The sequence below is a fragment of the Amblyomma americanum genome, chromosome 2, assembly GCF_052857255.1.
Source record: "Amblyomma americanum isolate KBUSLIRL-KWMA chromosome 2, ASM5285725v1, whole genome shotgun sequence".
Taxonomy (NCBI): Eukaryota; Metazoa; Arthropoda; class Arachnida; order Ixodida; family Ixodidae; genus Amblyomma; species Amblyomma americanum.
The window spans coordinates 138010811-138023913 of NC_135498.1; the positions used below are offsets into that span (position 1 = coordinate 138010811).

General features: G+C 48.8%; 1 protein-coding gene across 1 annotated transcript; it reads right to left on the minus strand.

Annotated features, from left to right (window-relative positions):
- Window positions 1–461: 461 nt before the first annotated feature.
- Window positions 462–8977, minus strand: LOC144120083 (uncharacterized). Its single transcript, XM_077652547.1, has 2 exons — window positions 8006–8977; window positions 462–1514 (listed from the first exon to the last, which is right to left on the minus strand). Exons 1-2 carry the CDS (start codon window positions 8975–8977, stop codon window positions 462–464), a joined length of 2025 nt encoding a protein of 674 aa, XP_077508673.1.
- Window positions 8978–13103: the final 4126 nt, after the last annotated feature.

A 13103-nucleotide genomic window follows, 5' to 3' on the forward strand; every position in this document is an offset into this window, starting at 1 on the left:
CAGCCGTGGCTTTGCGGAAGCCCTGACGGGCTCTTTGAAACGGCAAAGGGTGTTTGCCTTTTAGAGATAAAGTGCCCGTTTTCAAGACGGAACAGTGACATCATTGATGTAGAGCAGGAGGTTACATTTGTGCCGTACATTAAGTACAAGAATGGCAAATTGACGCTCCTTGCAAGTCACCGATATTACACAAAGGTACAACTGTTAATCTATGTGTGTAATCTCAATGAATTTTTTTTTGCTTACTCAGAACAACAAAACATCACCATCATTGTAGAGAAAGACGATGACTTCCTATGTTCAGCTGTGCGAGCACTGGAGGACTTTTACTTCACGTGGCTGCTCCCTGCCCTTGTCAAGTCCACAAGAGGGTGATTAACCTTTCGTTTGAATAAAAAGATGTGTGGAAATGAGAATATAGCGTAGGTCTGCTGATTGTAGATGGTGCAGCACTTCAAACCTCACTGTTCGGAGCTTATAATAGGCGGCTGGAGATTTGCCAAGACGCAGCAGACATGAAATACGTCGCTCATCACTGCAATAAGCTCTGTGGGTATTCGTGTGTTGAGGACGTTGAGCATCTTTATGCGCTGGATATTTCTTTCCACATGAATTCGCACCTGTGCAATTTGGTACGTCTCATGCACCTCACTTTCAGAAAATTGGTCCTGACCTTGAAAAAATGGGGGCATCACTAATACAGCCCGTACCTCTTCAAGGCCTGCCTTTATACTCGGAAACCCCTTATCGGCCATCACAACATCGCCTGGTTGCACTAGGTCTAGAAACCCAGAATCCACTGTAATAAAGGAATCTGAACACCTGCCTCCGTATGCCTTTGAGCAGAAGCAGACTGCACCACATGGCGTGATTCCAACAAGGAATTTCAGAGTATATCCTCCTTTGTAATGTGAATACAACACACTCTGTTGCTGTACAGTGTACGGTTGTTCTGTACGGACTTCTGTACAATCAATTATCATCGAGCAGTCATGGTAGTGAACTTTAAAGCAGTTTGGCATTGTCTGCCTAATGACATGATCAGGAGGGCGATATATCCACTTCTGCGTGGCAATGCTAAGTGTTTTAAGAACACACTTAAAATGACGGGAGACTGTGTTCCTGGACACGCAGAAAAGCACTGCAAGAGATGAGTAAGTGATCCCAAGCTTAAGCTTCATCAAAAACAGCACAAGCCTATCGGTTATTGGCCCATCACATGTTCGCTCAGCAGAACGGGGCATTATGCTAAGCAGGAGGGCATATATGTCGGGGGACACGCCGCACAGATCCTTCATGGCAGCTGCACATGCTTGGACACTGCCGTATCCTGTGAAGCAAGCTGTCCTGCTGTCTCTACCAGACTGGTGGGAAACCACTGAAGGCTTGCACTGTACTTCCGCGTCGCAAACAATTTTGTGGTTGACTTGAGTGCACGCCTCATTGCCTCGTGCCGAACACAAGAACACCGAAAATGTGCCGGAACATCTTGCAATGTCGTCGGTTTGGCAAGACTGCGTAGAAAAGAAATAACAGGTGTCAGTCATAAAACTGGACAGCTATGTCACCTGCACTGCAGTGAGATGCATATACATAAATTAGAAGTTAAACACTTTAATTCACAGTAACGAGAGCTGGCCGTAAACTGCTGAAATTTCACACTTAAACTCTGCATGTAACATGTACACAGAGACGGCTTTGCATCAAAATAAAGAGTGGCAGCGTCATTGTTCCATGCCCATCCCGGTTGCTTACCTTCTCTTTTTGTGCAGCGTCATCAGCCATGCAGAGTACCTCCAGGTTGGATGGCTCTTGATTCAGGGGATCCGTTTCAGAGGCGTCTTCTTCAGTGCTTGATGCCGTGTCTTTTTCGCTAATAGTGGCAGATGCTTGCTTTGGCATTACTGAGGCAGACGATGCCCTAGCCCTCCTCCTCCTATGCAACCTGAAGCATATGAAACATTCGAAAATTCATATTATCCTTGTGGTCCTTCTTCTGAACGTTACATAATGAAAATTACCAGCTGCATTCAAATTCTGCAGACTAATTGAACTTATAATTGCACACAGTAGTTTAAATATTGAATTCTTATAGGTGGTTCACAGTGCTAAAAGACATTTCATACCTTTCATATCATGCAAGCTGCTTAGTCGCATCGACGTGGCTGACCCTGTATACATCCGGGAATATGGTTGGGTAGTACCCTGGATGCGATGCGATCGTACTCTTCTCTCCGTTGACGGAATGCTTAGAGCATATTCTTGTCCTCTCATTCGGCACCCACTCGGAACCGTCGGCCAGGCTGAAAAAGACGACACAGCATAGTTTACACCACAAAATCCTCAACCCACAGAGGGTGGAGGCAGTCAACACAGGCATAATGTTTCCCTAATTGGTCTGCAATTTTCCAGAACACAAGTTGTTTACACTACGGAGAAGTGGTCTGCGCACACCGCATAAAAGTTCTACCGGCACGCTCTATCATGTTTGCCACACTTTTCGCCATTTGCAGGGCCCAAAATAGCTTTGACACATGAGCAAACCGCACTCCTAGCGAATGTGCATGCACGATAACTTCTTCCGTACCCAACCCGGTGCGCCGTACGAACGTTCCTAGGCAAGTGCAGTATATACATACATGTGAGGAAGTAGGCGCGACTAAAGAAGTACAATCGAAGAAATGCAGCGCGGACAAACGCCATTGAAAGTTAAGTGCGGCGATATATCCGCGATGAGAATGACACGTATACGTAGGTTCATATGCACGAGGTTCGAACAAAATTTCCGCAAACTTCACACCCCGGAGCGCGGCGAGGCGTTCACATTTAAAATTACCACTCGCGGTATGAAACTGCTAAACGTACTATGTTCAAAAGACGCTAAGACTGGTGTTAAATGCGAGAAATTACTTACTTAATTCTCCGCACTGCCGTGATCCAGTTCTTTCGTCGATCTCTTTCGTGCGGCCTACCTGGAAATCTGTACAGCTTAATGCCAAACTGTCCTTCGCGGCTATGGCAATCCTTCACGCAGCAATACCGACAACTGCTTTTTCTTTTCGCATTTTTTTTGCCGAGGCCACCGTCACTACTTCTGCTTGCCATCGTTGCAACGCGACTGAAAGCGTGCAGCCGGTGCAACAGAGCGCGGCGGCGGTGCTTCCATTCAGTCGGCCCACAGACTCACTGGAGCGGCGCTACGTGGCGCAAGGATCGTGACCAAACTTGACTGTACGGAGCCTATAGCAAAAAAAAAAAAAATTAGCCAGTGGCTTAGTTCTGGTTAAGCCTGGATATACAAGCGAAAAGCTTCAGTTATGCTTGGTTTGACGTCATGGTTATGCTTCGTAGCTTAGCTGATATTGTATACATTGTTTATCTGTAGGCGTAGACTTGGTTACTCAATGGCATATTTTTTCGAGTTAGACACAGAAGCGACAGTATTAAACTTCTTTATTTATTATTGCTGGACACACTGTCTTGCCGTTTCTCTACAGCCATAAAGACAGCCCGGTGATCCGAGTAGTAGCAAGCGGCTGTCTCTATGGTTTCGCTCATGTGCAGCCAACTCCCAAGCGAGTACTTTTGGATCGGACGAATTTAGTTTCTCAGCTTTTCTGCGTGGTCTAGCAGCAGCCGCACTCTCCTTCCCTTCCATATAGAGTGCGCACGCCTATTCCCTGGCAAGCGCATTATATAGCCTCTTTGCGCATGCACATGACGCACATGTGCCGTACCGTGCGGCTGCACCGAAAGGTCAGGCGACGGAGTCGGCGGCGGCGACCGCTTCGGTAGCGGCGAGGAGCGACCACTCCATTCCATTCCAAAAACCTTTATTTCCACCAGAGAAGAGGCTCCCCTACTCCCCATCTCTGGCACGCAGGCCTAGGGGTGGGGGCCGGGAGCCTCGCATCTAAAGGCAGGCATAGAGTTCTTGGTCTCTTGCGGCCTCCAGTGCCAGGTGAATGACTTTTTTCTGCACGGCGGGGTCCGCGCTTTGCAGAAGGGTTTCCCAGGCTTCCTTGCTATTTATTCCTTCTTTAATCCCTGGGGAGTGTGTACATTCCCAAATGATGTGATCTAGGGTCCCCCTATTCTCACATTTTTTGCATTTTTCCTCTATTTCCTTTTCCCTAAATACGTGTGATGCCCACACCGGGTTTATGAAGTTCCCAGCTTGTAGTCTACGCCATGTTGTAGCTTCTTTATTCCCTAGTGTTTTGTCCGGCGGAGGGAAAATCCTCCTTTGACTTCTATAGCTCTCTATTATTTCTGCATAGCTGATCAGTCTCTCATCCAGGTCCTTGCAGTCGGGCGGCTCTCCCCTGGCTCGGAAGTAGAGGTCTCGAGCCAGGGTGTTTGCCGCCTCGTTTCCAGGGATGGATGCGTGAGCTGGTTCCCACACGATGCGTACGTCCCTCCCAATTTCCTTCTTTTTTAGAATTTGTGCTGCTTCTAAGGCAATCCTCCCTCTGCCATAATTGTAGACTGCAGTTTTGCTGTCACTAGCTATAATTTTGGCCTGCGTTCGTACGCATGCGAGCGCTATTGCGACTTCTTCCGCCGTTTCTGGGTTGCGGCTTCGAATGGATGCTGCTACTCAGGTTCCCCCTTTCCGTTCACCACTGAGGCCACGGCTGCTCCTAGCTTCCCACTTGCTGCATCTGTGTATGCCACTGCTTTCTTATCTAGACTGTCCAGTCCTCTGGCCATGGCTTCTGCCCTCTTTTCCCTTCTTTCCTTGTTGAATTCTGGGTGCATATTTTTGGGCAATGGGTCTACTCTGATCTCTTCCCTAGCACATTTTGGAATGTCTTGTTTCTTTTGCATCCCCCTGTCGGTTTGCCTGTCGACCGCTTCTAGTATAGCTCTGCCGGTGCTCGTCCTGCTGAGCCTATCTAGCTGCGCTGATCTTACCGCTTCAGCTATCTCACTCCAGTTGTTGTGAAGCCCCATATTTAGTAGCCTTTCGTTTGAGGTGCTTATTGGCAAGCCCAGCGCCTTCTTATAGCTTTTCTTGATTATGGCATCAAGCTGCCTTTTTTCTGTTGCCCCTATCTTGAGGAAGCGGGTCGCGTAGCTGATCCTACTTATTATATATGCCTGTACTAGTTTCATTAGGCTCTTCTCTTTGAGGCCTCAACCTCTAAGCGATATCCTACTGAAAATTCCCGTGGCTTGCGTCGCAAACTTGTCCAATCTTTTTAGGGTTTCATCATTGTAGCCGTTACTTTGTATGAATAGGCCCAGAATCCTGATCATATCTACCTTAGGCACCAGTTTTCCTTCCACAGTGATTTTAAAGTCCTCACCCTGCGTGAGCCTGTTTCTTTTTGGGTTGTATACCAGAAGCTCAGATTTCTCTGGTGAACATGCCAGTCCTCTTTGTGCTGCATACTCTACCACAGTGTCTGCTGCCTTCTGGAGTTTCCTTTCTATTTGCCCGTCGTCTGCTTTGTTTATCCAGACATTGATGTCGTCTGCATACATACTGAACTTTAGACCCTCTATTCCTTGAAGTAATTTAGGTAACCCTCTCATTGCTATGTTGAAGAGGAGTGGGGATAGTACCGACCCTTGGGGGGTGCCCCTGCTGCCCAGTTCTATGTTCCCTGATTCTATGTCCTGATATTTGATCCTCGCTGTTCTCCCAGTTAGGAAGTCCTTGACATAGTTATATGTTCTCGGACCTACCTCTAGACTATGTAGTTCCTCTAGTATAGCCTCGTGTTTGACGTTATCGAACGCCTTTTCGAGGTCGAGACCTAGGATTACTTTTGCATCTTTGGATTGGGATTCGATTATGTCGTGCTGCAGCCTCAGCATCACGTCTTGCGTACTCAGCCCCGGGCGGAAGCCAATCATCTCGCTTGGCCAGAGCTCGTTGTCTTCCATGTATCTGGTTAGCCTTGTCTGAATTACGTGTTCCATTAGCTTCCCTACGCAAGATGTGAGGGAAATGGGTCTTAAGTTTTCGAGCTTCGGCGCTTTTCCCGGCTTTGGAATGAGTATGATGTTCGCCTCTTTCCATTGCGCGGGAAGCTTTCTGGGTTCCCACACCTTCTGCATATATGCAGTGATTGCTGTTATCGAGCCATCATCTAGGTTCCTCAGGGTTTTGTTGGTGATGCCGTCTGGGCCCGGGGCCGATTTTGACTTTAGCTTAATTATTTCCGCCCTTACCTCCGCTTCTGTTATTGGGCCGTCTAAAAGCTCCATCGGGGGACCCTGGTACTCTGGGAGTTCTACCCTCTTCGTGTCCCCTATATATGTTTGTATAATTTCTTTAACGAACTCCTCGTCCGTCCCCTCATAGATGTGCTTTGTCTTGGCTAGACTAATGCTCGCCTGCGTTTTAGAGTTGGTAGGGTCGAGTAGGTGTCTTAATAGGTTCCAGGTCTTTGTTAAGCTCATACCCCTTTCCATCTCGTCGCACCTGCTGCACCAGTTTTGCTCACACAACTGTCGTGCATATTTTTCTATGTCCCGAATTAGTCTTGCTATTCTTCTCCTGAGGTTCCTATTCCATCTCTGCTTCTTCCATCTGCGTTCGAGTCCATTTTTGGCCTCCCACATGTGCAGCAGTTTGTTGTCTGCTAGTTCTAGAACATATTGCCCCTTCAAAGTTACGGTCGCTTCCGACACGTGCTTCTTAAGAGTTTCTGTCCATTCCTCTATGTTTTGGATGGTTCCCCAATTTTGCTGGTCCCTTTGGGCCCTGAATTTGTCCCATACCGTGATTTTGGGCAGTCTACCCGCTTTATCTTTGATGCCCGTGCGTACCGTCGTGGCGATAATGAGGTGGTCACTTCCTAGGTCCGTTCCTGTGTTCATCCAAGTGGCTGCCCTAACGTTTTTGGTTAGCGTGAGGTCAGGTGTGGTGTCCACCATGACGCTATTCCCTCTCCTAGTTGGGCACCCCGGATCTGTTTGCAGGGTTAGGCCTAACTCCTGTATGTCCTCCCATAGGTGTCGTCCCTTCGTGTCCCTCGTACTGTATCCCCACTCCTCGTGATGGGCGTTGAAGTCCCCTACTATGATCAGTGGGCTAATGTTTGCCACTTTCATTGCTTTCCGAAATATTGCCCTGAACCTGACTTTTTGCTGCTTCGGTCTCGAGTACACGTTTAGTAGGAACAGGCTCGGTTCATTCTTTTTGCCCGTTATCATCTCTACTAGGACGACTTCTGCCTCTGCCGTGTTTAGCTCATGCTCAATTGTTGCTATGTTCCTTTTAACGTATGTGGTGACGTGAGATTTCTCCCCTCTATCACTGTGGAATGCTTGATACCCTGGTAGATTTAGCCGCTTACCAGTTTCTTGCAGGGCTATGGCCAGGGGCTTTTCCTCTAATGTATCGATGTATTGTTGCAATACCGCTCGCTTGCTTCGGAAGCCTCGGCCGTTCCACTGCCAAATGAGGGTCTTGTTTTTGGCCTTTCTATCCATGTTGGATTCGTGCTATTGCTTCCTCCGTTCGTTTATGTTGCTCCGCGTGGGCTATCAGCTCCGCTCTCTGGCTTTGTAATTCTGTTCTCTGAGCCTGGACTTCAGACTGCAGCTGTCCTATTGCCTGCGTTATCTGCATCATGAATTCCCTCATCTCGGCTTGTAGGGTGGAGATTGCTAGCCTATTCGCTTCGCTCTCTTTCCTGAGCGTTTCCCATATATCTACCTCCTCGTCCCCTTTGCGTTTGAGTGGGGGTCTCCTTGCTTTTTCCGCCTCCTCCGTTACCTGCCCTGTCGCCTGGGGTTTCTGCGTAAGAGGTCCGGTCTGCTTTGTACCTGTTTTGGGCTGTTCTGCTTGTTTCATCTCTAGTGGAGCTGCTTTTGCGCTCCCCTCTATGTGCTTTTTCAGGAGTCTCTGTAGCTCCTCTACCTGTTTTTTAAGTTTTTCTATCTCTCTGTCTTTATCATCTTTAGCCTGGGAGGCCCCTCTGTTAGGTTTTTCTATCTCCCTGTCGTTATCATCTTTAGCCTGGGAGGCCCCTCCTGCAAAGCTTACTGTTTTCGGCTCCTTGCTCGGCTCTCTGCTCCGGTCGCTGCGTCCTTTTCCCCAGGGGTCCTTTGGGTCCTTGGGCCTCGATCTCTCCGGGTCCCTGGACCGTGATCTGGATCTCGCCCTTCTTTGTTCCCCGAGTCCTCCCTGTCCTTTGGGGGCTCCCGGTTTTCCTGGGGGCGTCTGGTTCCTTGCCTCGCCATCCCCCAATCTGGGGAAGCTGTCGTCTCGGCGATCCGTTCTTCCTGTAGGCTTCTGGTCCTTACTGCGGGTCTCTTCTTCCTGCCTTTTTTCCCAGATCTTCTTCTTGATCTCGTACGGTGTTCTGTATATTTCCTTGCATCTTCGGTCTCCTAGCGGGTGTTCCTTTGCGCATAGTTGGCATTTGGTCTTGCATTTGTGGCCTTCTGCTGGGTTCTCTTCTCCGCAGCTTCTGCACTTCTTGTTTTCTGGGTCCGGGCAGACGTCCTGTCGGTGTCCCATTCGTCCGCATGCGTAGCAGACTTCGTACCTTTTCTTGTAGGGGACGCACCTCGTCGGCGTTGGGGATAGGTACACGTGCCATGGCACCCTGTTGCTTTCGAACAGGATTAGGACGGCCTTGGATTCTTTCCCTAATCTTCTCACTCCCAGTATGGGTGGGTTCTTGGCTCCGTGTTGCTCTAGTCTTTCGAAAATTTCTTCCTCCGTCCAGAAGTCCGGGGCGTCGTAGATCACTCCCTTCCCGCAGTTTTCCGGCGGGGTCAGGTACGCGTTCAGCGTTGTCTCTACGTCGCCTATCTTCAGCTCTGTTAGCGACGCGTATTTCTCTCTTCTATTTCCATCTCCGGTGGCTATCATGATGGACTGCTGTTTCCTGTTGAAGGTGATTATGTCCTCTCTGCTGCCTTCTCCGACCTCGGCCGCTTCGGCGATGGCGTTCGCCAGAAACGCTCCTCCGTACAGAAGTAGCTTCTCTATCCCACCTCTGGGACGCATGATTATTTTGTCGAAATCTTGCGGAATTCTCGTTATTTGTTTCTCCACCGATTTCGCAGCCAGTCTTCTTCCCTCCTGCCTTGCGGCCGTCCTGTCCTTAGCTTTTGTCTCGACCACGGGGTCGTCGGCTATTTCCTTTTCCGGAATTAGTCTTCCATTCTTTCTTGTCCTAAACCATTGCCCTGGGGCTTTTAGCTCCTCCGGGTCTATCTCTCTTCCCTCAACCACCTCCATGGCACTGGGAGGGCTCGGGCGTCGGCCGTTAGGCCTAGGCCTCTCCTTTGTCTTGGCTAAGCCTCGTTAGGCTTAGCCCGGTCTCCTTCCCGTTGGGGCATTCTCGGCCCTATAATTCAGGAAAATCGGCCCACCTTGTTGGTTATTGGTGTTCCTAGCCTTCCGGTTCTCTTCCGACGCTGATTCCACCAGTTTGGGTCGTCCTCAGGCTCCTGAGCACGACTTCGTCCCCGATGTCGACGGAGCTCGCCGAACGCACGTCCGACCGCCTCGACAGCCGGCGGAGGAAATCCGAGGAGCGACCACCTGCCGGCGTGTGACATCACTCGTTTTCGCTCATGCGCATAACTCACCAGCCACCACCGGCGCCGTGCGTGACGTAACTCGTGCTCCGACAAAATCCGGCTCACGCGATGCGCGGTGTTGACTAGCATAGTGAAACTTTTCACTTCAAAATCTTGTCCTTCCTTTTAAAGCGAAAGCTTTACTATACGCCAGCCAGCGAGTCATTCCGGTTCGTCGCGTCGTATGTCGTATGTAGGCAGCCGTATGCGACATACGGTGGCCGACGAACGCCCTTCAGTCGCCGTTGCCTAGCAACACCGCAGCCGAGCTCCAACAGATGGCGCCGCCGTCGACGCCGCTGCTGTCGCCGCTAGCTCCACCAGATGTGCTCCGCTGGGGTAGAGGGAGAGGCGGTGTCGCCTCGCGGGGGTATATATGTATATGCGCTTCGCCTCAGTGTATTGAAGGGGGGCATGGGTGATTGTATTACCACCATGATATCTGATACCTGATTTAATATCTGCAGTGGGTCCTTGGACCTAAGATATTAAACTTACTTTTGGAATATGGCCGAGTGCTTGGCTTGAAGCACTCAGGCACGGGTCGGCCCAGTATTGCACTGGTTCCGGGATCGGCCCGGGGCATATTAGCGCGGCGCATCTTTTCTTTCGTTCTTTACTCTCCTATTCTTTACTCTCTCGTACTTTCTGCACGCGGGAGAGAGCGTGGGTCGGCTTCAGCCAGTAGGCAGGCATGCGCACTTCCCTTTTCCTTCTTCCCCTCAGCAACATCAGTAAGTGCATCGTAGTAGTTATGGAGAGCGCGAAAGAGACACAACAACGACAACGAAGCCAGGAAGATATAACGCGCTCTAGAGGCACCAGAAGAACGCGCCGCATGACTCGCGAAGCGTCGTAACGAAGATGTGGCTTGAAGAACTCGTCCTACGTCCTGGAGTGACTCAAGCTGCGGAAGATACCGGTTGACTTCTCGACAGCGTCGAAATGGGACGCTGCGTAGACGACGTGGCGAGGAAACGAAGCTTTCGCAATTCAACTAGGGTTAACCAGAGCTAAACCACAGCGAAATTCTATTATTATTTTAATAAAACCAATTGCTACTACTACTTTACCACCCACTCCCCTCCGAGACCAATGGTTTGCCCACCACTGCCCTACGAAGGACGCCCCACATGACGGTTTCGAGTGCCAAAGGTCGTCGGTACGAATCGCTCACACGTACCAGGCTTCAACTCGACAAACATCTTTGTGCATGGAATCTTGCCGATTCGTTTGCCACCTTTCGGTGCCCTCTGCGGCAAAAGGGCTGGCCGAAGTTTATGGCGATCCCAATCGGCACCAGTCTAGGGACCCGGTAAGGCGGTACGTATATAGCGGAACGCCAGCATTTGGGGTGAGTCGGCCGCGATCGCGGCTCTACCAGTACGAATGAGGGGACCAAGCTGTGTAGCCTTGCTTGGAAGAGTGTGTGTTTTCATATAAGGGTCATTCCACGCAAAACGTCCCAGGTCCCAAAAGCGACCATCACTGATTTTGTTGAAAAAAAAATTAGGTAATTGACACTGCTTGCCATCTTTCATCACGATCTTCATTCCAATCTTGATGCTAACTTGCAAACTGTCGCCATCTTTTTAAACTTTACCAAAGTATTCGATAAGGTACCTCATACCTCATCTACGTCTCCTCTTAGAACTTTCCAGACTAAACTTGCATCGAGAAATTATTGCATGGTTAAAAGAATTCCTCACACATCGTTCACTGTCCGTTACTATTAACAACTACTCCTCTAACCGTCTACCGGTAACATCGCGTGTTCCTCAGGGAACTGTCCTTGGTCCCCTCCTATCTTAATTTATGTAAACGACCTGCCACAAAATATAATGTCATGTCCGCCTGTTCGCCGATGATTGTTATTTATGTCCCAATTACTATTACCGCTGATCAATAATTTCTCTAGAACAATCTTAATTGCATTAAATCATTGTGCAATGGCTGGTTGATGATAATTATTCCCTATAAGTGCAAGCTCATGTCTTTCCATCGTTGCCATAACCCGAATTTATTCACTTATAATATTTCTTATTCTCCTGTCTCACTTGTCCCGTCCTATACTTACCTCGGCATCACTATCAGTAATGACTTATCATGGCGCGAGCGCGTAACAAATCTAATATCATCTGCGAATAAAAAAATAGGCTTTGCTAAACGTCATCTTCAGGACGCCCTTAAAATTGTAAAGCTACTTGCTTACAAATCATTACAACTTGAGTAAGCATCCGCCATCTGGAATCCACAGCATGCTTACCTCATTGATTTATTAGAAGCCGTGCAAAACAGAGCCGCCCGTTTCATCCTCCGCTTATACTCATCCTATATTAGTGTTTCATCTCTCAAGCTACAGTCCCAATTATAGTCTTTCCTTCCGTCGCCCTATTTCTAGCCTGTGCCTATTTCACATCTGCGCACCGCCATCACTCATGTCTCACCGCATAGGTCATCCGCTGAAAGTTTTATGCCACCGTGCCCGTACGACTATATTTTCAGAGTAATTTTTCCTCCGAACAGCAAGCGACTGGAAGGACCTTTCCCATGAAATTCCACCCATCACCTGTCCATTAGCCTTCCTAGAAAAAATTATATCCCACCTGTCGTCATGAAAAAATGTTTTGCTTCCTCATGTTAGCTCCACCCCTTATGCAAAACCCCCACATGGGGTCTTTAAAGAAATAAAAATGAAATGAAATGAAAAGTTAAGCGAGTACGGTCTTTCTGAAGTATTTTCGCGGAAAAAAATATTTTCTCACGTAAGTTGTGAAAGCAGAATAAATAACAGATTCTAATTTATATTATTGCGTATGCATCGTTCTCTGATCCAACGTCATTAGTGCCGCCATATAAGGCTTTGTTGCTTTTTCTTGGTACAGTAAAGAAGCAAAGCGCGCGTGAGCTGTGCGATGCCAGTGAACCGTAAAGATCCCCAGGTGGTCAAAATTATTGCACAGCTCTCCACTATAGCACCTATTTCATCCTTTCTTCTCTTAATCCATCCTTTATCCCTTTCCTTACACCCGCCGCGGTGGCTCAGTGGTTAGTGCACCCGGCTACTGATCCGGAGTTCCCGGGTTCGAACCTGACCGCGGCAGCTGCGTTTTCATGGAGGAAAAACGCTAAGACGCCCGTGTGCTGTGCGATGTCAGTGCACGTTAAAGATCCCCAGGTGGGCGAAATTATTCCGGAGCCCTCCACTACGGCACCTCTCTCTTCCTTTCTTCTTTCACTCCCTTCTTCACCGTTCCCTTAAGGCGCGGTTAAGGTGTCCAACGACAGATACTGCGCCATTTCCTTTCCCCCCGAAAAAACAATTATTATTATCATTACCACCTGAGCTGGGGAAACGGAAATAGTTTGCGTATATTACCTCTCCCCTTACCTTTCTTTCTGTTCCCTCACCTCTATAATTTCATTTCTCCATTCTGCCTGCTTTCTATTATTTCGGCTGCACCAGCTCAGGTGCTTCAGTATCGAAGTCAGACGCCGGGGCTAGCAAAAATCTTTTGTTTCTTTTTAAAGCGATAGCTTTACTATAC